The 25,259-nt window shown below is 36.3% G+C and overlaps 3 protein-coding genes and 1 long non-coding RNA gene across 10 annotated transcripts in view; 3 read left to right on the forward strand and 1 right to left on the reverse strand.

Annotated features, from left to right (window-relative positions):
• Nucleotides 1-547: 547 nt before the first annotated feature.
• Nucleotides 548-7,464, forward strand: LOC121235671 (protein TONNEAU 1a-like). 2 transcript variants are annotated; one of them, XM_041132029.1, is made up of 8 exons: nucleotides 548-734; nucleotides 1,629-1,761; nucleotides 2,821-2,909; nucleotides 3,009-3,131; nucleotides 3,840-3,973; nucleotides 4,081-4,106; nucleotides 4,187-4,343; nucleotides 7,206-7,464. In XM_041132029.1, exons 1-8 carry the CDS (start codon nucleotides 648-650, stop codon nucleotides 7,264-7,266), a joined length of 810 nt encoding a protein of 269 aa, XP_040987963.1. In that variant the 5' UTR covers nucleotides 548-647; the 3' UTR covers nucleotides 7,267-7,464. The 2 variants fall into 2 exon arrangements, with proteins under 2 accessions (XP_040987963.1, XP_040987972.1); XM_041132038.1 differs by lacking the exon at nucleotides 7,206-7,464 and adding an exon at nucleotides 4,822-5,129.
• A 966-nt stretch (nucleotides 7,465-8,430) lies between these two features.
• Nucleotides 8,431-12,563, forward strand: LOC121235661 (probable adenylate kinase 6, chloroplastic). Its single transcript, XM_041132019.1, has 4 exons — nucleotides 8,431-8,843; nucleotides 10,248-10,388; nucleotides 11,438-11,710; nucleotides 12,112-12,563. Exons 1-4 carry the CDS (start codon nucleotides 8,523-8,525, stop codon nucleotides 12,250-12,252), a joined length of 876 nt encoding a protein of 291 aa, XP_040987953.1. The 5' UTR covers nucleotides 8,431-8,522; the 3' UTR covers nucleotides 12,253-12,563.
• Nucleotides 12,564-17,253: 4,690 nt separating this feature from the next.
• On the reverse strand, nucleotides 17,254-19,139 carry LOC121237006. The gene is made up of 2 exons (XR_005934860.1): nucleotides 18,394-19,139; nucleotides 17,254-17,677 (listed from the first exon to the last, which is right to left on the reverse strand). It is a non-coding gene; the product is annotated as an uncharacterized LOC121237006 (long non-coding RNA).
• A 3,251-nt stretch (nucleotides 19,140-22,390) lies between these two features.
• Nucleotides 22,391-25,259, forward strand: part of LOC121267574 (two-component response regulator-like PRR37) — a 34,264-nt gene continuing 31,395 nt past the window's right edge. For 2 of the 6 annotated variants that reach the window (XR_005941045.1, XM_041171495.1), the window contains exons 1-5: nucleotides 22,391-22,564; nucleotides 23,587-24,067; nucleotides 24,386-24,547; nucleotides 24,660-24,793; nucleotides 25,004-25,165. Coding sequence is in view for 5 of the 6 variants with exons in the window: in XM_041171495.1 (XP_041027429.1) it covers nucleotides 23,710-24,067; nucleotides 24,386-24,547; nucleotides 24,660-24,793; nucleotides 25,004-25,165 (816 nt within the window). In the remaining variant the exon portion in view is untranslated. Of the gene's footprint in view, nucleotides 22,565-23,586; nucleotides 24,068-24,385; nucleotides 24,794-25,003; nucleotides 25,166-25,259 lie in introns of those variants that run through there. The other 4 variants (XM_041171509.1, XM_041171518.1, XM_041171528.1 and 1 more) reach the window with 4 other exon arrangements.

Genomic DNA, 25,259 nt, shown 5'->3' on the forward strand with positions numbered 1-25,259 from the left:
GGCGGGGAGGAGATTTGACGCAGGCTCGAGGCCCCGAGGGCTAAATTCGAATTGGAAATATGAAGACATAATACCGTACAAAGCGGCGGTGCATTTTGCATAAAAACAGAAAAAAAAAAAAAAAAAAAAAAAAAAAAAGATTGCTACGTAGAGTGCGCAAAGAGTGCGTCTGAAAATCTCCGCACACTGCACAGGATTTATTTATTTTTTTTATTTTTATTTTTTATTTTTTCACTCAGCATATAGAGGTGTGTTGCGGTTACGATCACACGTGTGCAAAATACCGCTAGAGTGGCTATCCCTATTCTAATAATAAGAGTCAAATCATACGTGCATTGTCTGTTTGGGCTTGGGCTTGGGCTTGGGCCGGATGGTCAAAAAGTTCGAAAGTCCCCGAAGAACTTTCAAGTTTAGGCCTCCATGAATCAGTCAGTCGCCCAGTGGGACCCATCTTCAGATGGACTGACATTCTGAACGGGACGGCCTGTAACCAACTCATGTAGAGCCCACATTTACCAAAGTAAACCCATCATTATACCCACCACCACTACTCTTCATTTACCTCTCTCTCCTGTTTGCCGAAGCAAAGCACTGCGCGCCTGCAAGACGAGTGAGCACAGAAAGACGAAAACTCGGTTCCAACGGGAATGGACGACTACACGAGGCAGATGATGGACCTCAAGACCCTCGTCACCCGCACCCTTGAGAAGAAGGGCGTACTCGCCAAGATCCGGGTAAAATCCCCGCATTACCCTTCCCACATTTTTCACTTTCACTTTTTGTTTGTTTGTTTTCTCTTATTCTATTGAGTCCTTTCGCATTTTAGATGGTCTAATGTTTATCTCCGTTTTTCTAATTTCTAAATTTCACGTCCCCCGAGCTAATTGAGTGATAATGCCAACACTTTGTTGGTTAGCTTTAGGTTGGCAAGCCCATCCGTTATCTGCGTTCACAGAAACCTGATTGTTTTCATGTAAACTAATGAAGGTTTTCGTGCTGTGAGTCTGGAGCCCCATTTTACCGAACCACAAGCTAGATTGGAATTAGGTTTTGACAATGAATTTTAGCAGTTTGGTGTAGACGGTCAGTGTGAATTAGTTGTGGAAGATGATCGATTCAGAGCAGCATGTTCTTCTATGCTAAGAACATGTATTAGTCTGCTGCCATTTTGAACTTTTCGGTTTTTTGGAGTAATTTCTTTTTTTGATTTTCAAACTCGGAGTCTGTGTGCAATTAACTTTTTTTTTTTTTTTTTAATAAGAGATTAAATATACAAGAGAAAACATCCATATAGGGAGGAGAAGATAAGAAATTCAGAAATTCTAGACATTAGAAAAGCGGGAACTGTTCTAAGCAGACATGCAAACATAACGATTTTTTTTCATGGTAGCTGTATATAATATAAATTGTTAGATTCACTTCTTAAGGTGTGAATGGAACAGGGAGGTGAAGATTATGGCCTTAGATGGTGGTTAGATTTAGTGACAAATGATAAATGTAGCTGATTCCAATAGCTGATAGTAAGGCTTAGTTGGGTTGAATTGAATGATATTGCCAAAAGAAACTAAATGCTTCTGTCAATGTTTTATACCTTTGCTAGTTGATTAACCTTGTTGGGCTTTTGCTAGGCTGAACTCAGAGCAAGTGTGTTTGAGGCAATTGAAGAGGAGGATCGGGTAATTGAACAAGAAGAAGGTTTGCCTCCTGCATTACTTGGTAGCTGCAATGATCGTGCAAAACATCTTCATTCGTCGCCATCAGGTTCCAGCCCTAATCCATTCTATCTCCTATATATTTGATTTGTTTTGTCGCCTATATATATTTACTTTTTTATTTTACTCAGTCTAGCTTCTTTTTTTTTTTTTTTTTTTTTTTTTTTGTGAATTATTCAATCAAGCTATTCAGTCTAGCTTGGTGGGTCAGGTGTAATACTACTAATAATAAATATAATATCTGAATTTTAAAGATAACATTAGAATCATAATAGATACAATAAAAGACAGTGTGTGATTTGACAATATCCTTTGCTTTATTACAATTGAGATGCAAAATTGTGTAGAATGCTTGTCTTTTAGGCTAACACCACTCACGCAAGTTAACTGCAAACATTTAATTTCCATTTTTTAGCAAATTAAAGGTAAGATAGTAAAAAAGTTGGACAAATTGTCAAATTTGGTTTTCTTTCTGGTCTGCCAGCATTTTATTCCAAGAATACGAGTTCCTTTCAGGCTTTTTCTCAAACACTCCTTGTGCAGCCCTTGTACTGACCCTTTTACATTACATATGTCCCAATTCAAAGAGTCCACTTGCAGCTCCCCCAACTTTCATATCCTGAATGTCTTGCAGCAATTTGTGAGGTCTCCATTGCTTGCTGTTTCACCAATGGCTCGAAGGGTTTGAAAATACCACCTTCATGCTGCTTGTTGTTATGCTTTACTTTTTTTTAAAAAAAAAAAAAAAAAAAAACCCCACAATAGCTCAAATTTCATGGCAAGAGAGAGTAAAGATGTAGGGTTTAAAATGTTAACACTACACAACTTGGCTTCTGTTCCACCTTACAATGTTGGATGTGGACAAGATGAGGATTTCAATCATTTATTGTGTTTTGCTGGTTTTGCTGATCTTGCGACTTCTTTTTCTCACTATACATGCAATAAATATGGATGTCATTTGAATTGCATTACAAAATGGATATGGAATACACACGGATGGTCAAGTTTTGTGGCAGAACATAATGCATCTGCAAGTTGTTCCATAGAGCCTTATATATGACTACCTTTTTAAATTTATTTCTCTTTCATTGTGCTCCTTTAAATGCAGGAAGGCTACTTACTGCTCTTATATGTGAATACTTGGACTGGGCGCAACTAAATCACACACTAAAGGTTTATTTGCCGGAGTGTAATTTGGTAATCATGTAATTATTTTCTCCTTCTGGTTCATAGGATTGCTATTTTTTTTCCGACTTGTTAAATTATCTTCTAACTTATACGTGGATTATTGTGCAGCAAAAGGATTCTTGGAAAACTGATTTGCAAGAATTTAGTAGCAAGAATGGATATGATCTCAACAGAAATGGTGATGGTGGTCCGTTGCTTTTGGATGTGCTTGAAGGATTCTTGAAGTTTGAGGTATGATATTAGATCTCATTAGACATCAATTTGCAAACTCTGTTTTGACGTGATTGCAATAACTTTCAGTGTCAAGATTGATTAGAACATCTGAGTACTTTGTATGTTTGATGCGTCTATGTATCCATGCATGTACATCCGTTTATTCCAATGATACTTAAATTTGAAGGACTAAGAATTATATATCTATGATCTGAAACAACCTAAATGTATGCATTTTAAAATGTGCTTCGCCCATATCACCCTGTGTGACTTCGACAATTGTATTTCTTAATGTCTATGATGGTAGTCTACAGTAAACCTTTAATTATTTTATGGAATAACTAGTGATTGGTATTATATGAACATGTTCAAACTTTAAGATATAATGTTCAAGAGGCATTTGGAGGGAGAGGAATGATAGAAGCTTTGAAGATCATGAGTGGTCAATGGATGAGCTTAGAAGTTTCTTTTTGTAGTACTTGATTACATTGGACTTGTGTAATAGATTTTAGTGGTGTGAACTTACATGAATTTATTGTACCACAAAATCAGCAAGCATAGGTGATGCTCCTGTATCTGTCCCATGTACTCGAGTTGTTGCCTATCCTTATCATCAATAAAATTTTGTTTACCGATAAAAAAAAAAGTTATACTCTTCAAGAGGAACCACTTCTCATTCTACTCTTTTTAATTGAGTCATTTATTTTTTGAATCATGCTTTGATAGAATCTATCTCAAGCAAGAGGTACTGGAAGAAGAATAACTACTCCAGAAGCTGAGTCCTTATCCAATTTAGAGTCCAGGAACAATCGGAGGCCTTCTTCATCTTCTGTTGCTGGGGGCCTACCTCCACTGGGAAGGTTCTGCACTGACCTTACTGTTTCATTAACTTGTACAATTTATCTCTTTTCCCTTGTCCTTTTCTTCACTCCAATTGACACATTAGCTTGTTGGCGTGTTATTGTAGGCCTATTCCTACTTCCCAGGCATCTGGTGAGTAATAAAGCATTTTATTCTGTCCTTCCACAATCTGTTTCTTGTTATTTCTCTATCTGATATTGTCAAGCCTTCAGATCGTAGAGGAGGTTCCTCGATGTCTGGTTACAGGAAGGATGACTATAATTGGAGATATGACAGTGACGAGCTCCCAGAGGATGTAATTCGAGCTTCAGCTGCCTTGGAGAACCTTCAGTTGGATAGAAAGGCTCGAAATCTTACTACATCTTGGCGGTTTGTTCTGATATCTTAATAAATCTGCAAAGTTTTCTCCCGTTTTTCATTTGTTACTATTGAATAACTCAAGGTAGGTTCTAGAAACATCCAACATGGTGACGTAGTGTTCCCTTTGGACTGCTAGAAATTGACTCCCCGTGGCAGATGAAGGATTCTTATTACTATCATCACTGTCATTATTTGGTAGAGGGTCCTTTTTTTTATAACTGAAATCTAGTACAAGTTCACTGGTGCCCATTCTTGCATACCTCATCTTACTGCCAGTGTATCAATGATGCAGCAGTAACAAGTTTTTGACTGTTGTCTCTTGAAGAAAATTTAAATTTGGAAAGAGAATTAGTACTTCTTTTCTCTGATAGGGTGTTGGATTTTATTAGGATTTGTTGATGTCGATTGGTTTGGCTAGTTGACCTATTTTATCAAATAGCTGGAGCTTATTAGTGCAACCATTGAAAGAATAATGCATGATCAGCAGATAAAAAAGGTATTAGGGGAAATGCTCACATTGTTGCTGTGTGGAAAATGATTCCCCTCTGCATTATGTGGTGTTTGTGGATGGAGAGATATAAGAGGTGTTTTGAAGACCGGGAGCGTTCCTTGGATGAGCTGAAGAGATTTTTTTATAGTACTTTGTTTTCTTGGTCTTCGGTCATTAGTTGTAAAGAGGACAGGTTTCATGATCTGTTTGTATCCCTCACTAGTGTTTAATGGTACTTAGGCATTTTTTGTGTATACTTCCTGTATACTTGGGCTATGCCTATTACCATCAATAAAGTTTTACTTTTACTTATAAAAATAAAAAAAAGGCTCCAGCTCAAATAGCGCATCCTTTCTTGTAAGATCGGGTTGAGAGTGATGTTGTGGGTCCTAGATCCAGTGAGTGACTACCATATAGTTGCTGATTGAAAGAGATTCAAGTTTACCAACAAATTCAAAAAATAAAAAAAGAAGGAAAGAAACTAAGTTCAGAATTGAACTAACAAGGATGGAATCCTTAGGACATTGTTCTAGCAAAGATGCATACAACTATCATTAGGCAATTTTTATTCGTTCTTGGTTGATATTTAATTTGTAACCTAGTTGTACTTGAGTATAGGACTGAATAACGATGCTGCATATACGAATAGAAATGCAAAATGTGTCTGGCCATGTTGATCAACACTATTTTGTCATTTTCTATTAGTGTAGAAATCTTTTTTTTTTTTTTTTTTTTTTATAAGTAAGATGTAAATTTTTATTTTTTTATTTTTATAAGAGTAAGATGTAAATTTTATTGATTCGAATGAAGTAGGCGAAGCTCCTGTACACATGAAGTATACAAAAGAACACCTAAATACATTCTGGGATCCAGAAATTAAGAACAGAAAATCATGAACACTGTTTCCATTAAGCACAATGGTTGAGAACCAAAGCAATAAAGTGTGTACAAAAAAGTTCTGAAGTTCCTCTATTGTATGCTCCCTATCTTCAAAGCACTGAGCATTCATTTTCATTCAAATACACCACATAATGCACAAAAGAATCATCCTCCATGCCACTTGGGGACAGCTTTGAATCTCCTTTCAACAAGCTATTAAATCCACCACTCTCAAGGCATTACCCAAGCCACACCAACTCTTCTAAAGATCTCTTCCCACAACACTCTTGTCACCTCACAATAAAGCCCTATTGGGGGGAAACGGTTATAAAGATACCACTTGGAGGGGGATTCACTTTGGAAGGAGGTTGTTGATCTTAGACATGGGCACGACGTTTGGTGCACAAAAGAATCAGATTTTGGCACAACGTTTGGTGTGGAGATCGCGCTCCCGAGAGAGCCCTCACCAGCCACAAAACGGATATGGGTCTCAAAACTCTTCCAACCCCTCCTAATAAATTTCCATAAGCCCACGCCATACACCCCCCCCCCCCCCCCCCCCCCCCCCCCCCCCCCCCCCCCAAGCACTCCCATGTCTAAGATCAACAACCTCCTTCCAAAGTGAATCCCCCTCCAAGTGGTATCTTCATAACCGTTTCCCCCCAATAGGGCTTTATTGTGAGGTGACAAGAGTATTGTGGGATGAGATCTTTAGAAGAGTTGGTGTGGCTTGCGTAATGCCTTGAGAGTGGTGGATTTAATAGCTTGTTGAAAGGAGATTCAAAGCTGTCCCCAAGTGGCATGGAGGATGATTCTTTTGTGCATTATGTGGTGTATTTGGATGAAAAGGAATGCTCAGTGCTTTGAAGATAGGGAGCATACAATGGAGGAACTTCAGAACTTTTTTGTACACACTTTATTGCTTTGGTTCTCAACCATTGTGCTTAATGGAAACAGTGTTCATGATTTTCTGTTCTTAACTAGTGGGATGTTCTATTTAATAGGGATATTCATGATTGGAAATTCCCATGGTTCTCCCTTTCTTTACGAGAAACAACAATCATACTCACACTAGGCATCAAATTAACCAATCCAATGGAAATTCCCTAAAGTGAATCATATAGAAATCTTATGCTCAGGTAGAATATGTAAAGTCAATATTTGGCAGCCTGGTCTCTCTCTCTCTCTCTCTCTCTCTCTCTCTCTATATATATATATATATATATTATATATGTATATATAAATATATATATGATTTTTTGCTTTGTTTGGTTTTAGTATGTACAGACAATATTTGGCAGCCTGGGCTTGCTCTCTCTCTCTCTCTCTCTCCCCCCCCCCCCCCCCCCCCCCGCTTTCTCTCTCTATAATATATATAGTTTTTTGTTTTGTTTGGTTTTCTTTTGCTGGTGCCAGCTGCAGCTTCTACTTTGTGATCTTTAACAAACCTCATAAGCTCGGAGTTTTTTTTTCCATAGCTTATTTGATGGATTTGGTTTCAGGCATGCTGGCGATGGAATCAGTGAGGGTGATGGCCGGGCAGACCAATATGTAGCGGAGTGACACGCTTCATATGACTGCACCTGTATCTTACTGTGTTTTTATTTTTCAACCTTCAATGAAGACCATCAAATAGTGATGTCATGCAAGATTATTTGTTATGTGATGTGATTTAGTGCTTTGATCGAGCTTTTTGTATTTGAAACTCATGTTAGTAACTTTGCCTTGTGTAGAATTTTAGATTTTGAAGGATCTTAGGTGGTGTCATGTGCAAATGCAAAGATAGGCTACGTTTGAGTAGTGAGAATACCCGATAAGTGTTGAGAATGTTTGTGAATAATAGTGAAAAATTAATAAAAAAGTAATAATAGAATAATAAATAGTAGGTAAAAAGTAATGAATAGTAAAAGAAATAGATGAAAAGTAATAATAAAGTAAAGAATAATAATGAGAGTACTTGAAGTACTCTTGGTACCCAAACGTAGCCTAGTGGGATTCTCCAAACTTTTTTTTTACCATTGGGATTCTCCAAACTAGAATATCTAGTGACTTGTAGTCAGCTGAGACAACTGACCTGAAGACCTTTTTACTTTTTGGTTAGAACATGCATCTCAAGTTCGGCCTCGTTTCATTATACGTGCATCTTGTTTCGGCCTTATCAGCACGGTGGCAGCGAAGTAATTAGATTGGCTTGGGATGAAAGTTGCTGTACTTTTTTCATGAGGAATGTTTGTCACACTTGCCGTCCAAGCTTCTTTTCCTGCGCTTCCTTGGAATATTTCATCATTTTCCTTCTTTTCTTCGAAAGCACGGCAGACCCTTGTGTGGAAACAAGAATAATGCTTTCCTTCGATGGATTCGACCGATGTTTTTTATTATTATTATTTATTTGACGATTAAAGAAGTATTTTTTTAATAATGTTGTGATTTTTTTAAAATATTGAAGTGAATAAAAAAATGTAAAAAAAAAAACAAAAAAGAAAAAAAAGTCATTTGGCTTTGTCGGTGATAATTATCATTACTATAGGTAGATATGTAAAGGGTGGGGATTAAACTGTTCAATCAATGTGTTTGCTGAACTCGTACAATCTCCCCTGAAATTATCCAATCCTACGAATCTGCCCCAAGTATATTCTAATCTAACGGTTCGGTGGAAGCACGTGTGAGGAAGAAAGGGACTCCCACCCCCACGTCCCCACGTATCCTCCGATGAGTAGAATTATTCTTAAAATTTATTATTTCAAACGTTTAAAACCTACCTTGCTTCCACGCTTTCCGGCTGAACCTCTCTCTCTCTCTCTCTCTCTCTCTCTCTTCCCATGGCGGTATTTTACCGGTTGCCAAGGGCGAGAGGCTCAACGCAGATCTTCTCCATGACCTCCACAGTCCGGGCGTTCTCTTCGTCCTCTATGTCGAATTCCGGAAATGACCTCAAATCGCCGTCCCTACTCGCCCAGAAGCCCCTCCCTCTGCGTCACGAACCCAGGGACAGAAACGTCCAGTGGGTTTTCCTCGGCTGCCCTGGCGTCGGAAAAGGCACCTACGCGTCTCGACTCTCCAATCTGGTTGGTGTCCCTCACATCGCCACCGGTGATCTCGTCCGTGAAGAGCTCTCTTCCTCTGGTCCCCTCGCTTCCCGGGTACGCTTGGGTTTCATTCTCAATCTCAATTTCAATCGCATTTTTTTCTAATGTTTTTCCCTTTGTTTTTACTCTGGATTTTCTTTCTAGATTTTAAGTTATAGAACTGCGTTTCTGATTATTCGTATGGTGGGCTTTGAATTCTCGTCTCCAACTGCGATTTAAGTGGGAGGATATGGCGGTGGGTTGCTGTGCTAGTTTCTGGGGGGGTTAGGTTCCATGGTGAGTCCTAAGGGCTCTACCGTGGATGGTTCCCGTCATCAAAAAAATAAAAATTCTCGTCGGCTTATTAATCGTTCAATCTGTTTAGAAAATTTTCTGTCAGGAGAAAAGTGGTGAAGTCTAAGCGTAAAGAAAAGGGGCGAAGTCTGAATACGCTCACGCTTTTGCAGAAACAATTAAATACAGCTTAAGTCAGCTAAATGAGCATATGGTATTCAGCCTCAAATAGAAACTAAAGGAAACTTCTTTGAAAGTTATTGTGGGTATAATATGTCAGTAACCATCAGTCCTACACTTCTATTTCCCTGACTGGAGAACTTTATAATAGATAAAACCATATTGGGGTTTCTAGTTTGCCGAGAGCTCACTAAAGGGACAGTTTATTGTACAGCCTCTGAAAGGTGTTCATGAGCCAAATGCTTTGTGCCTTGTGAACAGACATCTGGCCACATATTTGTCCTAAGAAGAAAAAACTGTAATTACCCATATGATATGAATAAGGGTAGGTGGTGTATGGGATCCTACATTGCTTGGGAAGGAGAAGTTCTTACCCTTTATAAGGTTCCAATGGAGTTCCAATTGTATAATTGACTAGTCCTTTTGGAGTATAGGCCATGTGATTTGGGCCTTCCATTGGAGCGTTACAAATGGTATCAGAGACTATCTCAACTAGAAATGTGGGACTTGAGCAATGCCACCTACAATGGACAGGCCCGACGAGAACGTCGGGAATCTAAGGGGGTAGGTTGTGATACCCCATATGATATGGATAAGGGTAGGTGGTGTATGAGATCTCACATTGTTTGGGAATGAAAAGTTCTTACTCTTTATAAGGTTTCAATGGGGCTCCAATTGTATCATTGACTAGTCCTTTTGGAGTATAGGCCATGTGGTTTGGGCTTCCATTGGGGTGTTACAAAAACTGACTATGTGCGAGGTTTCGGGCTGGCTTAATTTGTCTCCTGGCTACAGTTTGGATTTTGCAGTTGCAAACGTGCCTTCTAGGCATAAACTCAAAATTTTCTGAGTTTGTGCTGCTTAAAATGTGTCTTAACTTTTTGGGTGAGCAATAACTTTTGATCGACCTATCTTAGGCCCGGTCTAGAAGAACCAAAAAATTAAACTTGATGTTTAAATTTATATATGTTTATTTTGATTATATTCATTTTATTTATTTTGCAGCTTGCAGAGATTGTTAACCAAGGAAAACTGGTTTCAGATGAAATTGTAATAAATCTGTTGTCCAAGCATCTTGAAGCTGGTGAAGCTAAGGGCAAAACTGGCTTCATTCTTGATGGTTTCCCTCGAACCATAACACAGGCGGTGAGCTTTTGAAACAACAATCTAGCAACATATGATATCTTGTTTGATAATGTATGAAAGTAACATTAATAACGATGTAAAATAAGGTGAAAAGGAGATCTGGTCTGCAATGACACTACTACTGACACTGGTGAAAATAAGTGGCCTTTTGCTGGTTGGGTTTTATATTTTATATATGTTCCTTGACTAAAATTAATTACTTATTTAAAAAAAAAACAGGATTTGTGTATATTTTATATATGTTCTTTAAGTACCTTTTGCACTTATTGCTTCTTGTTTAAGAATTTTGATGTAACCTTAACTGCTTGTAAAAAAAAAAAAGACTTTGATGTAACCTTAACTAATTGTGTGTGTGTGTGTGTTATAAAAACGTGTACCTTTTCATGGTACTATGCTGGTTCCTAAGATGAAATTTTAACAATGATAAGGAGATTTTAAAGATTAAAATGGATACTGAATCACTGATAAAAAAAAAAAAAAAAGCAGAAGATTAAATTGGAATTCTCTGTGTCCTTTCTTTCCCAGCTTATTCATATCATTTTTAAGGCCTGTTTGGGGTTGCGGTAGGAGTCTTAAAAAGTGCTTAAATATCCTTAAAAGCTCTTTAATAGAATAATTAGTTTGTTTGGGTGTTACATTTTGATGTTTTTCCTCAAACGTGTTTTTCCGGATAATGCGGAACGTAATTCGAATTTTAAAAAGACTGTCGATGGACTAAAATGCCTATACAATTTTAAGATAATTACAACTTTCAAACTTTCAAGGATATGGTCATACTCTTTAAAAATTCAAATAATCGTTATTTATAACTTAGAAAGCACTTTTTTAATATGTTTCCAAAAAATGTAATGTGTTTGAAAGTGTTTTAAACATATGATCAGTAAATAACTTTTTAATAGTAGAACTTATTACTTAAGTCCTTATGCTATAAGCCCTTAAGCTATAAGCTATATTTCCCAACGCAATCCCAAACATGCACTTAATGTTCTCTGTGTCCAGTGCTCTGACTTTTACCCTTCAGTTTACATTATGTTTTGGCTGTTGTCCAGGAAATTCTAGAGGGGGTAACAAATATTGACTTGGTGATCAACCTGAAGCTTCGGGAAGATGCATTGCTTGCAAAGTGCCTTGGAAGAAGAATATGTAGTGAGTGCGGAGGAAACTACAATATTGCATGTATCGATATTAAGGGTGAGAATGGAAGCCCCGGATTGTATATGGCTCCACTTCTCCCCCCTCCACATTGTGCGGCAAAACTTTTCACTCGATCTGATGACACTGAAGAAGTTGTTAAGGAACGGCTTCGTATATATAAGGAAATGGTATTGCTCCATAGTCTTTTTTTTTTTTTTCAGAATTTTAATTACACTTTGACAAAATTCTTATTTATAATATTTTTATTTCAAGATTCTGTAAGAAGAAAGTCAGTACACATATCGTGTGCATAACACTTTTCCCTGTTGAGGATTAATGTTTTGTATGCCTAGCTGCAATAGAACAGGCTTGATACCATTTCTCCACTTCTCCCTTAAACCTCAAAATTGTCTGGTTTCATTATAATTTGTTTGGGCATTGTTTTGGCACTGTCCATTTTCATCTTTCCCACTCTTGTCTACCAACATAATTTATGGAGCCTCTTATGCGAATGCAAAATGATAAACTACTAAAGATAATAATGTGATTTCTTATCAATATGTATAAATTTGTGTGCATATTCTTACAGACTCAACCTGTGGAAGAGTTCTACCGCAGCAATGGGAAGTTGTTGGAGTTTGATCTACCAGGAGGAATCCCAGAATCCTGGCCAAAGCTGCTTCATGCTCTGAATCTTGAACATGATGACAAACAGTCTGCAGCAGCGTGAGTTATATTGATATTGTGTATACCCACCAGAAGGTAAGTTGGATCATTATTTGCATGTTGAAGATATGTACGTGGATATCAATTTCAAAATGGGGATGTCCAGCAAGAACTGGAAACATGCTTATACATCTTCAAGGAAACTTCCTATTCAGGTTTTGGAGATACGTGCAATTGTAAAATGTTGTGTGATGGGCAAGGAGGAATTGCGTTGTTTTTGGCAGTGTTATTTGGTTGAGATATATGTTTAGCCAACGGTGATAATCTTCTAGGCAATAAGTGTTAATGGAAATACAAAGTTGCTAATTTGCTAAATGTTTATGCTTCTAAAATTTCAGTTTAGAGGTCACTAAACTCGGGAATCGGGATTTAAGGGAAAAAAAGTTATTCGGTCTATTAGATTCGTCGGACCTGGAGCATTGCTATGGGAGTGAGAGTGTGAGATCTTGCACCTGCCATCAGATTTGGCCGTAGGGATCAGTTGGGTTGGAGGATCTTGGTTTCTGACACCTTGTCTTCGACAGCCATATCGATCCCTATCGGAAGGGGGTTTTTGTTACCAACCACTGCCTGATCAAATAAAAAATATAGATTGGTAGTTTTGGGTTGGAGCCTATTGGAGATTTTGGGTTGAATCTGCGGGTTAAGGATATTTCTCACCCCTACGGGCATAGATTGATGGAGTAATGAAGCGGCATTATATTGTTTCTTTTGTGTAAATGCAGATCGGATTCAGAGGGAGAACAGGCTTCTTCTCATGATATTATTTCTTTGTATAGATACAACGCAAATGTGTAACTAGAAAAGGGTGTAGCTCATTTCTTTTATTCTCTATCTGCATCAACAGTCTTGTACAAGTGATCAGAATAGTATGTGATCTTTTGTTTTTTAATGTGAAATATGAAATATGCAGTATGAGGGTAAAAAAGTAAAATCGCATATTTTTAAGTAGTGGGCAGAGCATGAGACTTATGGCTAGAATTTTCTTTGTAAAATAGCTATTGTATACGGCATTAAATCCTACTTTTTACCCTACTAAGCTGATTTAACATTGTACATAAATCCTCGAATCTGTTTTAGGAAATAAGAGTTGTTACAAGGATTATGGATGGCGTTACATCGAAACATGATAGAAGTGGAATATGGTACTTTTCTTTATAAAATATATAATATCTTAATTACATTAAAGTTTTGGGATATCGAATAATGTAATGTGCTAGTTTAATTCTCATATCCAAATTATTCTATCCGGAAGTTATCTTGGATTCTTGGGATACTTGTACCCCCGTTAGAATGAAAAGGATAGTGATAGAGTTACTATCCTATTACTGCCTATTTACAACTCATAGTTTCATTTCAAGTTTTTTATTTTTTTTATCATTTTCTTTTAAGTATTTTTTTTAACATCCTTAACTATTAAGAAAAAATTAAAAAAAATATATAATTTTATTAATAGACACTTTCTTAACCATTAAGTAAAATAAAAAATTAATAAAAAAATAAATATAGAATGAGTAGTAAATGAATAGTAAGAGAGTAGTAATCCTATTATTTTCTGAAGAGTAATACTACGGGTCAGCCCACTGTAGGGGTGCACACTTTGCACACCCTACGTGGCTGCACTGTTTGGTTTTTTTTTTTTTTTAAAGAATACCTAAAAATCAATTTTCATATACTGTTTTCTTCTACCCCAATTCATTCGAATTTCCCCCGCGCGAAAAAGTTCATCCCTCGCTAGCATTGCATCGTTCCTCTGCCCACCGCCACCGGCGAAGCTGCCTCTCTGTCCAGTGACACCGAGCGACGTTCCTCCATCTGCACAGCGCCGCTACTCCCCAGGAGATTATTGAACGGAGCAAACTAGAGAGAATCCCACGAAGACCCCCCTCCTCCCTCGCCAAGCAACTCGCATCGCGTTTCTTCATCTCTCTTTACAGACTACAGGTGCTTCATTTCAGATCTTTGTTTGGGAGCCCCTCTACCCAGAGAAGTAGGTAACTTTGCAGTTCCCGATTTCTCTTGAAATCGATTTATTTGTCTATTGCTTGTGTACTCTCGTTTGTGCGAGTCCGGTTGTTGTTATGGTGCAACCACTGGAGCTCCAGACAAGCAATCCCTTTTGCTCCAAACCATATGTATAGAGACCTCAAATACCAACCCCACTAGCTCTCTTTCAACTGCGCCAAAGATTTCAATTTCTTCTGAATCCAAGGCTCACTTGTCTCCTGGAAGATCTCCATGAAAAGGACAGGGTCTTGATTCCCAAAGATAGAGAGGGGTTTTAAGAGGAGGTTGTTGATTTTATTTGAGTGAGATTTGTCTTACAAGTATAATATAGAACTTGGCTTGTTTGTTGTAGAGGGGGAAAGATGAATTGGGCTGTGTAGGTTCTTGTTTTTGTGTCCCTAAGTTGAGGAGGATAATGAAAATTTTTAGAGATGAGTTTTATGGGCTTGAATTCGGGGGAGAGAATGTTGTACGGGGTTGAGTGAAGTTATACAAGGGTCATAACAATGGTTTTTAACTCTGCTATTTCTATTATATTGCATAAAGGCTTTAAGATATATATAAGACCAGCTTCATAGCAGAGAGAAATCCCATAGAATTCAGGACTTAGGACACCTTACATTACACCTCAACATTTCTGTTATAAGGAATCTATCTAATTTTGTTATAAATAATCTATCTAGAGTTTTCTATGTGTAGTATTCTTGTATTTCTGATTTGCATTTGAGCTTGTCCTTCTAGAAGCGTCTCCTCGGTTCTACATATGCAATGAAAAAGAAAGGACGAAGAAAAACGACAAGATGGTAAATGGATACATAGTAAAGCAACATGTATATAAAGATAATTAAATATTTGGTGACGTGGATTTAAGCTTTATGACACCTAGCATGTGTACTACTTGTCTCTCTATATATATTTTTCCCGAGATTTGTATATAGCTTAACGTGTCATAACTGTATTAGAAGGATGTGCAAAGAAAAAAGTGTGAGGGTAAGAATTAGGTAAGAACTAAAGTGAATAATCATTGCTTCATGGATGAAACTGAAATCTGATACATAACTTAAGGAGTAAGCTTGTATTCTGATATAGTATTTACAATCTGAATGACTTGCTGTTTGGATTTACCTTTCCCTTCATTGAGTTTTTTCCTTCACAAGAAAACTTACTTTAACATCAGTCTTTACTCTTATTAAACTTCTTTCCTCTATATCATCTTCTGAATGATATTGCTACTGCAAAACAAGACATAATATGTTAACTATGACACATTGTTTAACATAGATTCATGACCCATGCCATATTAATAACTACTATTGTAGGATTCCCATATAAGAGAAATCAAAACCTCCAGTCTTTCTGTTGAGAATATGTCCTTTATAAAATTTTTAACTTTTTCTGTTCAGGTTCTTTTGTATTGGTGTTAAACCTTGGCATCAATTCCAATACTTCAATTAGATATTAAAGACCAAACTTTGTTTTCCATAGGTACAACGTGGTTTTCTGATGAATTGGGTGTACACATTTGTACTTAAAGGCTCTAATGTAGAATAAAAAAGCGAGCATTGGTGTGTAATTGGATCAAACTTCACAAAAAATAGTGGGTTTATTATTTCAAACATGTAAATTTGACATTTTCAACATGTATGTAAAATTGAATGAAGAGACAGTTTTACAAACATGAGAACAACTTAAGCCTACTAATCATAACATTTAATTTTTATGCAGTGGAATACTTCTTTTATCAATCATTTACTGGAAGACATATTAGTTTCGCAAGATTATATATATATATATATATAAATGAACCTTCATAAGAAAAACGTCCAAATAGATGTTTTGGTATTCATGAGTTCAATTTTTGCAAGTTTTTTGAGGTGTCGTTTTCCTTCATGTCTTTAGGTATATATATTTATTTTCATTTCGTGGGTTGAGAAGTTCTGGACTTAAAAAAAACTCTAGATAGATTCTTTATAACAGAATAAGATAGATTCCTTATAACAGAAATGTTGAGGTGTAGTATTCATGCATTTCTGATTTGCATTTGAGCTGGCCCTTCTAGAAGCATCTCCTTGGTTCTGATCTAAGGCAAAGGAAATCACTGCCTTAACAATCTAGTTTCATTCATTTTTGGTGCTAATAATTTATTCATCTGGTATTTTCCATTTAAATTTAATGCTACTGCCAGTTTTGGCTGATACAATGCATTGTAGGGACTACACCACTAGAGATATTATTGCTACAAGGGTCATAACAGAGGAAACACTTCTTAATTATCATTATTTCCACTGTAGCATTTCACTTACTATCTGCATCTAAATGTCTTGTTTCTCAATTGCAGAGATCCCCTCTGGTGGGCATGTTTGGCGCGACATTTGGTGTGGGGATTATCCTCTTAAGATTGTCTTTCTAAATCTTTTCAGTATTGCTAAAGATTACAGAATTATTAGAGGACCGGCTTTGATTTCTTTATTTACAAAATCTTTACAAAATTAAAGCTAGAGAGGGCCAGACGAGGACAAATAATGTTTTCTTATATCATCAAATTTTATACATTAGATGATTCAATGAACGAAATGTATGCTTCATGAACCATTAGTTGTGATAATTCTCCAATGTTATGGGAAAATAAATTATGAATGCCCACTTTTGGGAAGTTTTTATCTTTTAGAGGTTAGAGCATTACCTGGATGATGACCAGGTTGATAGAATAAAGTGCAATATTTTATTTTCAATTTTGATTCTGGATGGTCAAGGTTACTGGTGGCACATCAATAATTCTCTCTTAGTCCCTTTCATAATTCAAGTAAAACATTCAAGGCTGGTTAAGGGGTAAAATTTTGCTTCCCTTGAACCCATATTCTCGTTCTCCACCAGCTACTTTTTCATGGAAAGTGTCTCCATGACACCATGCTCAATTCTTATATGACATCATTGCAAAGTTCAAGGGAAGCAAAACTCTTATACATTCTTGATTCTACATGACAACATAGCAAAGTTCAAGAAGCAAATGTTCTAGTTGCATTTCCTTTTTATGCTTGTCATAATGAGGCACTGCTTTGAGATGAGAAGTTGAAAAACAATAAACATCTTCATATGCGTTCAAGAATTAAGAATAAAGCAAAGAACAAAAGAAGTAAGATTTGTTCAAAGGAAAAATCTGCAACTCCCAAATTGATTTGTTCAATTGATTTACAAATGAAAACTCCCAAATTGCAGTCAATGAACTCTCCTTGCACTCTTAAGATAGTCTGCCCTTATTGCCCACAATTGTTCTCCCACTAATTTCACATCTGGGCAATCGGCCCAAATCGGTGCCGCACAGTGGAAGAAAACATTTTCATAAGTACCTCTGAATCAATGACTTCCTCCATCAAAGGATCCACCAATTCCACTAAACTTCCTTCATTGTACTTGTTAAAGGCCTGCACATTATGAAATCCATTGAGAACTTAAACAATTGAATGTTAGCTGTAACTTTAAAATGCATGGACAGCATAACTTAGCAACAAAGTAACAATAAAAGCGACATAAGTACCCTACTTTGGGCTAATTAAAATGACATGTGTTAGATTCTATATTTGTAAGACAGAAGTAATGGGAAGCAAGTAGCACCATAACCTACATCCTATATTTGCAACTATGTTCTTCCACCTCCGTGGAAACCCACATATTTTGGAAGATTTTTTTTTTTATAAGCCACCCCAAAACAAATGAAATAAACACTTATACTAAGAATTGTCTTCTAGAAATTACAATAAATATAATAGCAGAGTCATCTCAAGGTAATGCAGGAGACTCATTTGATTCCAGTCAAAAGATCAAATTTTTTTTTAGATATTTCAACTTCCAAGATTTATTAATCAGTGTACCATTATAGAAATGCACACAAAAAAAATCATCTATATCCATTTCATGAAAATTATAGGATGCATATTTAAAGATCTCAAACTGACAGCTGCATCAAAGCCAACATGTACAGCAAAAAATAATACATTGACTTTTTTCAGTAATACATACAGTCACAGAAATCAAATGAAGAATCAAAGAAAGGGCACGTGACGTGTGTACCAAGCGAAATTTATAAAATGATTGTGATTTTTTGGAATAAAAATACAGACCCAAAAATTCGTCAACATACCTCCTCAATGTAAGATTTCACCCAGATTTGAAGAACATTAAACCCTAGAACCCCAGAGCCAAACACATGTACAGTGCAAACATAGAATCACACGGAAAAAGGAGGTAAAATTTGAAGAACATTAATGGATTTGTCGATACATTACATGTTTCTAGCTGCAGATTTGGTGGGCTCTTTACTTCATCATGGTGTGGAATCCTCTCGTCGCAGATCTGGAACAAAGGATCAGAGGATGAGCCGATGGGGAAATCACGGGGATGAGCGATGAGGATGAAGGGAGGGGGGAGATGAAGCACGGGTTTGAGAGAGCTTTAGATTTTGAGGGGGAAATCACAATACACGTGATGGGACTGAGAGAGTTACAGAGAAGAAGAAAAAGAAGAAGAAGGTCTTCTCGAAAATGTATTCCGTGATTGATAAGCAGAAGACTTAGAGAATTTGGAGTTTTCGAAATCGTCAAGAGATTTTTTGTGATTCACAGAGAAGAAGAAGAAGGTTCAAGGTTTTGTGTGGAAAGTTGAGAGATTTATAGTGAAGAAGTTGGATTAGAAGCGTGAGGGGATTGAGGGTTGAAACCCAGAAGCAGTTTGGGGTTTTCGTCGAAGCACATTTTCGAATTCGAGACTGACTGAGGGCTTCGGGGACTGGGGCTGGGGCAAGAAACTGGTTCATTGAACCCAGTCCGGTTTGACACGTCATGTGTATTGCGGCTGCAGCCAACAGTAGACTGATGTAAAGATTTTTCCTTTTCTAAATGAAAACCCACCATTCTTTTCGACTCTGAAAGCATTTGATTCTGTGAATAGCCATATCATAAAATTTGGTTAAGTTTGGATAGTGAGTTAAGATGAGATGAGTTGATATAAAAGTTGAATAAAATATTGTTAGAATATTATTTTTAATATTATTATTTTAATATTTGAAAAAAATTAATTATTTATTATATTTTATGTAAAAATTTGTGAAAATTATTACGATAAAATGAGAAAAGTTGAGTGTTTCTAATCCAAATTCTTTAGACTTACAGCCATGGCTCTTCTACTCAAACTTTTTCCTACCTCAAAGGAGGAAAATCCACAATGAGCCACAAAATAGGAAAGAAAAAATAAAAAAAGTGGACGAAGCTTGGTTGATTCCATGTACCAAAGAAAAAGAGCAAAGGAATCGCACTTTTTGCCACCGGATGTGTACCAAAGAAAAAGAGCAGAGGAATCGCACTTTTTGCCACCGGATGTGTACCAAAGAAAAAGAGCAAAGGAATCTCACTTTTTACCACCGGATGTGTATCTGAAAAGATAAAAGAGTAGATGAAAGAAAACTTCGAAGCAAGGCCACAGAGAAGGCATGAGGTGCAAAGGTTAATGGGAAAAAGTTGACCGCAAAACACTGGTGTGTTGCAGCCTCGCAGGTGGCATTCTATTCCCGGGACTACATCCTTTTTGTGGGAATCGGCTAAGGTGAACCTGGAGAAACTGGGCCCTCAAATTATCTGCAAACTTGTGGCTTTAAATTAACCGAGATGCAATGGATATGGACAATACGGTTTATACTTCAAAATAAGATTATTTTCTTTATATTGCCACTTATAAAATATCATGCCATCTAATTATCAAAGAATTATAATATCAACCACTCTATAATATCTAATTATCGAGATTGAATTGCATTACTTATTATTATTATTATTATTATTATTTATCTATATTAGTACTTGAAATGAAATAATATACTATTTATTTAAAAAAAGAATTTAAAGATACCGTTTAGATACATAAATACTCTCAATCCATCTTATCTAATCATTATAATTTTTTCAAATTCTTATACAAAATATAATGAACAATTCAACTTTTTTAAATTCTAAAACATTAATAATATTAAAAAATAATATTCTAATAATATTTTATTCAATTTGTCTAAATCTATTTTATCTCATCTTACTATCCAAACGAGCTCGTAAAAGGAGGTTCCTTGATTTCACAAGTCATACTCTACACAGAAACACTAGGCTCAGTTTGGATTGAGAAACACTCTCAACCCATCTTATATCATCTCATCATTATAATTTTCATAAATTTTCACATAAAATACAATAAACAATTTAACGCGTTTAAATCTAAAAAAAAAATATTAAAAAAAAATATTCTAATAATATTTTATTCAACTTTTAATTTTATCTCAATCAATCTCATCTCATTCCAACTCACTATCCAAACATAACGTGCAACCATTCATAGTACTGGAACGATCAAAATATAACTTAATATTTTTCATTTTGTTTAAGTTTTTTTTTAATATTAGTTACTAAATATGATATTGGACTAGAGGATCTAATTTCTTACTTTACCCCAGTTTTATTCAAGTATTTAATATGTTATCTATTTTCAATCAGTATATTATAAAAGTTTTAAAACAGGGTTAAAAAATCATATTATAATATCATAAGAATTTGTTTTCATACCTTCTCTATTTATAGTTGCCAATATTATATTTAGTTGTAATATGGAATATCTATTAATTATATAGGTCAAGATCCGCATCATTACGATCACTGTCAGAATTAAATAATATTAATTGAAAATATCTGATGTATAAAAAAATATATTTATAAGTCTATTAATCATTATTAAGATCATAGGTAAAATATAAAATAATTATGCTACAGGTATCCGCCGTTTCTGAATTGTCTAACGTGGCTAATGCCACGCACCTTTATATTATTGTTTAAAAAAAGAAGAAAAGAAGAAAAATTCATTTTTTCAAAAACCCATAGCACCAAACTCATCCATGATATTTTGCATCTCAGAACTTATCTTCATCGTCTTCATTCCTTGGCCAAATGCTCAAATAGCTCATGCATTTTAGTTCAATTGCTGCAATAAAACAATGTTTATGAGAATCCAGAATTGTTCCCATTACCTAAGGCATAGGTAACTATTGTGCCGTTGAACCTCCATCTACGCCGGTAGTTGATTTCTGAAAGGGAGTGCCATTGTGTGTATGATCATTATTTGTTCTGTTTTATGCATTTTTTTCCTTCTATTTTTTTATATCTTTAGCCCATTGGAATGAATTTAAGTTTTTTTATTTTTACTCTTAGTCTTTAAAGGTCCAGAATATGATTTAAAGTTCTTGATCTTGCGATTGCTGCCACTTTGATTCATTAGTTTATGCACACAGGTCCAACCACTCTGCACCCAGGTCCAACCACTTCCAGATGTGAAACATTCTACAACACAAAAACATCCTCCAAGTCCAACCACTTCCAGTTGTTCCGTGCGAGGTGAAGATTGAGATTCGTAGCAGTCTTCCGTGCAGAGTGTTCTGTGAGGTTCAATTGGTGTTTTATCTGCTAGGCGAAGTGCCGAGGTGAAGATTGATTTATCTTCGTGGGGATGGAGTTAAATTTCAGAAGTAAATTAAAAGGTGAGAACGCACCGTTTAACTAAAAGGATGTGAACGTACTGTTTAACTAATACAGACGTGGAATCCCGAGTATGCGGGGGTACCTGTCCCTGGTGAAAGTAAAGTTTTTGAACATGAAATTATTATTTCAATCATTTAATTTCAAATTAAAAAATATAAAATAATTATAATTAAAAAGTTATAACTAATATTTTTTTTTTCTAGCATATTTGACAGAAAGAAATCCAGTAAGCATCCATAGGAACATTTTCGTCACTGAAGATAACCAGCGTTACTTTGGGCCACTGCGCCGTTAATTTCCAAAGAGCAAGATTGGGGTGTACCTGGCGTCAAACGTAAACGATACCGTCAACAGCGCAATCTAAAGGAAGCATCTTTAACTCTGCGCATAATGCGCCAGGTGTTCCTACACGATCTGGTGGATCGCCTCAGATCCTTCACAGTTCACAAACCCATTTCTGAGCTCAGCTTAGTCCACCTCATCACTCTCCCATCCGACGTGGCATCATACGTGTCAGGCGGCTCGGGACCCACCCTCTCTCGCATTATCTATATTTTCCCCCAAAACTTTGAGCTTCGCGTATATCTCCCTAGCGAGTCAAGCTGTTTATTTGACAATTGTTTTTCTTTACTTCTATAAACCCTAAGCTGCTTTAGGTAGATTTTGGTATTTGAATTTGCTCTGATTGAAGTTTCGAATTCTTGATCGTTGGCCTTTGAACCCGCCTCCAATTTGAATTAGAAGGTATTTTTGTCGTTTGAATCGTCGACGTTCCTAGATTTGAGTTTTTTGGGTTCTGAGCTTAAATTTTCGATCGTTGGTGATTAGATCCCGGTCCAACCGATATTATGATGCGTATCACTGTTTTATCGTCGTTAATATTTCCTTGAATTTTCCTGGAAATGCATAATACTTTCTGTAAAATCTGTTTTTATTTATTAAGCTGACATAGTTTTATATAATTTCTCTGATTCTTTCTGGAAGTAATATAACCCTTTATAAGATTTGAGAATTTGGATTCTGGCAAAAGTATGTTTGGTTGCTGACAAACAGGTTACAAACCTAACTTATGTTTGGTCTTGAATTGTTCTCTGTTCCTTGTATTTGAAGATCGAGTTCCCCATTAGCATCTGTTTGGTTAATGCTTCTGACCAATCAAAGCACATGTTATTTTTGATTTATTTCACTTGTCCAGCAATCTCTTAAGCGATTAAGGAAGCATTTGTTTCACATATCCACAGAGCACTCAGACAGCGCCAAACAGGATGACCAACAGCAGCATGAAGATTTGTAGTTTTTATTTGCAGCGTGACCATGATTTAGTCGAAGTCCCTATGTTCTTTATCTCCACTTCGTCCTGTTTTGTTCCTTTGAATTTTGTATACGATAGTTCTCTGTACTCATGTATGGCTCAAACTTATCTGTCGCCAGTTGTAACATACATTTGTAATACGTGCCTATATACATAAATCAGATTACACTGCTCTGGTATTGAGACAGAAACAGTTTTCCCTCGTGCCTTCTGGTACTCCAGGAGCAGCTAATAATTTTCTCTAAAACAGTTTTTCATCAGTTTAGCTAGTTGTTTGCTTTTTTTTTTTTTTTTTTTTTTTATTTTATTTTATTTTACTTTTTTTTCGCTGTTACATAGATCAGTTTGGGTTTGAGGGTTTCATGTTATTTTCAGATAAATGTTAAAAGCAGTGTAATGATTTGCGTTAAAATGGTTGTTCTTTTTTTTTTTTTTTTTTTCCTTTTTTTTGTAGAGGCTTGTATCTTTAAGACAACAGGATGTGCACTCTATCTTCGGTTTTAAAGGAGGTTTTTGTGCCGACTCAATCCATCACCTTTCTCATTATTGGCCTTTTTGAATCTGGTTGATCGGAGTAATGCAGATGAATAATAATGGCCCGGTAACCAAAGAATTGGCAGAACTAAATCACCAAATGCAAGATGAGCGCAAGGAAATGAGGGTTGGGGTTACCGGTGAGGGCCAAGGGCTCTCGGAAGAAGATGAGTATCAGATTAATAAGGATGCAGAAGACGTTGACGTTGGGCAATCAGAAGCAGTCCAAGACAAAGCGCATGCCCCAGATGTCTTTCAGAGCTCGCAGCAACAGCCTCAAGGGCCTGTGGTTCGCTGGGAGAGGTTTCTACCTCGTAGGTCTCTCCAGGTTCTACTGGTGGAAAATGATGATTCAACTCGGCAGGTTGTCAGTGCATTACTTCGAAATTGTGGCTACGAAGGTAAATTCTCTCAATTCCTGGAAAACTTTTGATGTTGAATTTGAAACTTCCATATAATATCAAACTTGTTGCTGAAAACTTCCATATATCTTGAAGTTGGCATTCGAAAGACAATTTCTTCTTCTTTACTGTCGTTTTGGAGACTGAAATCGTTTGTGTAACATTCTATCTATTTTAAATGCCATATGCTTGGTGAGTGATTGGTATCTGAATGTTGTCATTAATCATATTTTAATTTCATATTCAATGGGAGCACGACAGTTTGTCATTTTTGGCATCTCTTCTCAAGCAAACCTAACTGTTAATCACTCTTGGCAGTTACAGCAGTAGAAAATGGTCTACAAGCTTGGAAAATCTTAGAAGATCTTACTACTCATATTGATCTTGTTTTGACTGAGGTAGTTTTGCCTTGTTTATCGGGCATTGGCCTTCTATGCAAGATAATGAGCCACAAAACTTGCAAGAATATTCCTGTGATTAGTGAGTATATTGCTATCACCATTTCTCCCATGTAAAAGTAATATGATATTATCCTCTTATATTTAACCAATTGATACTTTTAACTGCTACACCTGGTGAGTTTTATGTGCAGTGATGTCATCTTATGATTCTATGAACATAGTCTTTAAGTGTTTGTCAAAGGGTGCAGTCGACTTTTTAGCAAAGCCTATTCGAAAGAATGAGCTTAAGAATCTTTGGCAGCATGTTTGGAGAAAATGCCACAGCGTGAGTTGCTATAGTTATCCCATATTCTCCAAGAAACTATATTTTGGACCGATTATTCACTTTAAACTTCATGCCGGTTCTTATTTACGCATTTATTGACCCTGAACGCCAATTAGAACTATACCAACTATAAAGAATCCGCTTATTTTGCTGGAGTCGTGCAATTTGACGAAATTTGACCTAGGAGATATTTTTCTATTCTTTCATCAGTCTAGTGATAGTGGAAGTGAAAGTGGTATACACACACAAAAATCAACAAAGTTGAAAAGTGGTGAAGAGTCAGACAACAACACTGGAAGCAATGATGAAGATGATATTGGAAGCATTGATTTGAATGTTAGGGGTGGAAGTGATACTGGAAGTGGCACTCAGGTATTAAACTCTTTTTTTCAGTTAGTAGGTTATGAAATCTTTGTGAATGATCTTCAAACTGTGTCTTTTAAGTTTCAACCTCCGCCTTTACTAT

The sequence above is a fragment of the Juglans microcarpa x Juglans regia genome, chromosome 1D (assembly GCF_004785595.1).
Source record: "Juglans microcarpa x Juglans regia isolate MS1-56 chromosome 1D, Jm3101_v1.0, whole genome shotgun sequence".
NCBI classification, from domain to species: Eukaryota; Viridiplantae; Streptophyta; class Magnoliopsida; order Fagales; family Juglandaceae; genus Juglans; species Juglans microcarpa x Juglans regia.

What these genes read in the sequence shown, in the direction of transcription:
- LOC121235661 (XM_041132019.1), top strand. Translation starts at nt 8,523, where the DNA reads ATGGCGGTATTTTACCGGTTGCCAAGGGCGAGAGGCTCAACGCAGATC. An exon ending in CTGGTCCCCTCGCTTCCCGG is followed by an intron (nt 8,844 to 10,247) that starts GTACGCTTGGGT and finishes TTTATTTTGCAG; the next exon opens with CTTGCAGAGATTGTTAACCA. An exon ending in CTCGAACCATAACACAGGCG is followed by an intron (nt 10,389 to 11,437) that starts GTGAGCTTTTGA and finishes GCTGTTGTCCAG; the next exon opens with GAAATTCTAGAGGGGGTAAC.
- LOC121235671 (XM_041132029.1), top strand. Translation starts at nt 648, where the DNA reads ATGGACGACTACACGAGGCAGATGATGGACCTCAAGACCCTCGTCACC. An exon ending in GGCCTACCTCCACTGGGAAG is followed by an intron (nt 3,974 to 4,080) that starts GTTCTGCACTGA and finishes GTGTTATTGTAG; the next exon opens with GCCTATTCCTACTTCCCAGG. An exon ending in AATCTTACTACATCTTGGCG is followed by an intron (nt 4,344 to 7,205) that starts GTTTGTTCTGAT and finishes ATTTGGTTTCAG; the next exon opens with GCATGCTGGCGATGGAATCA.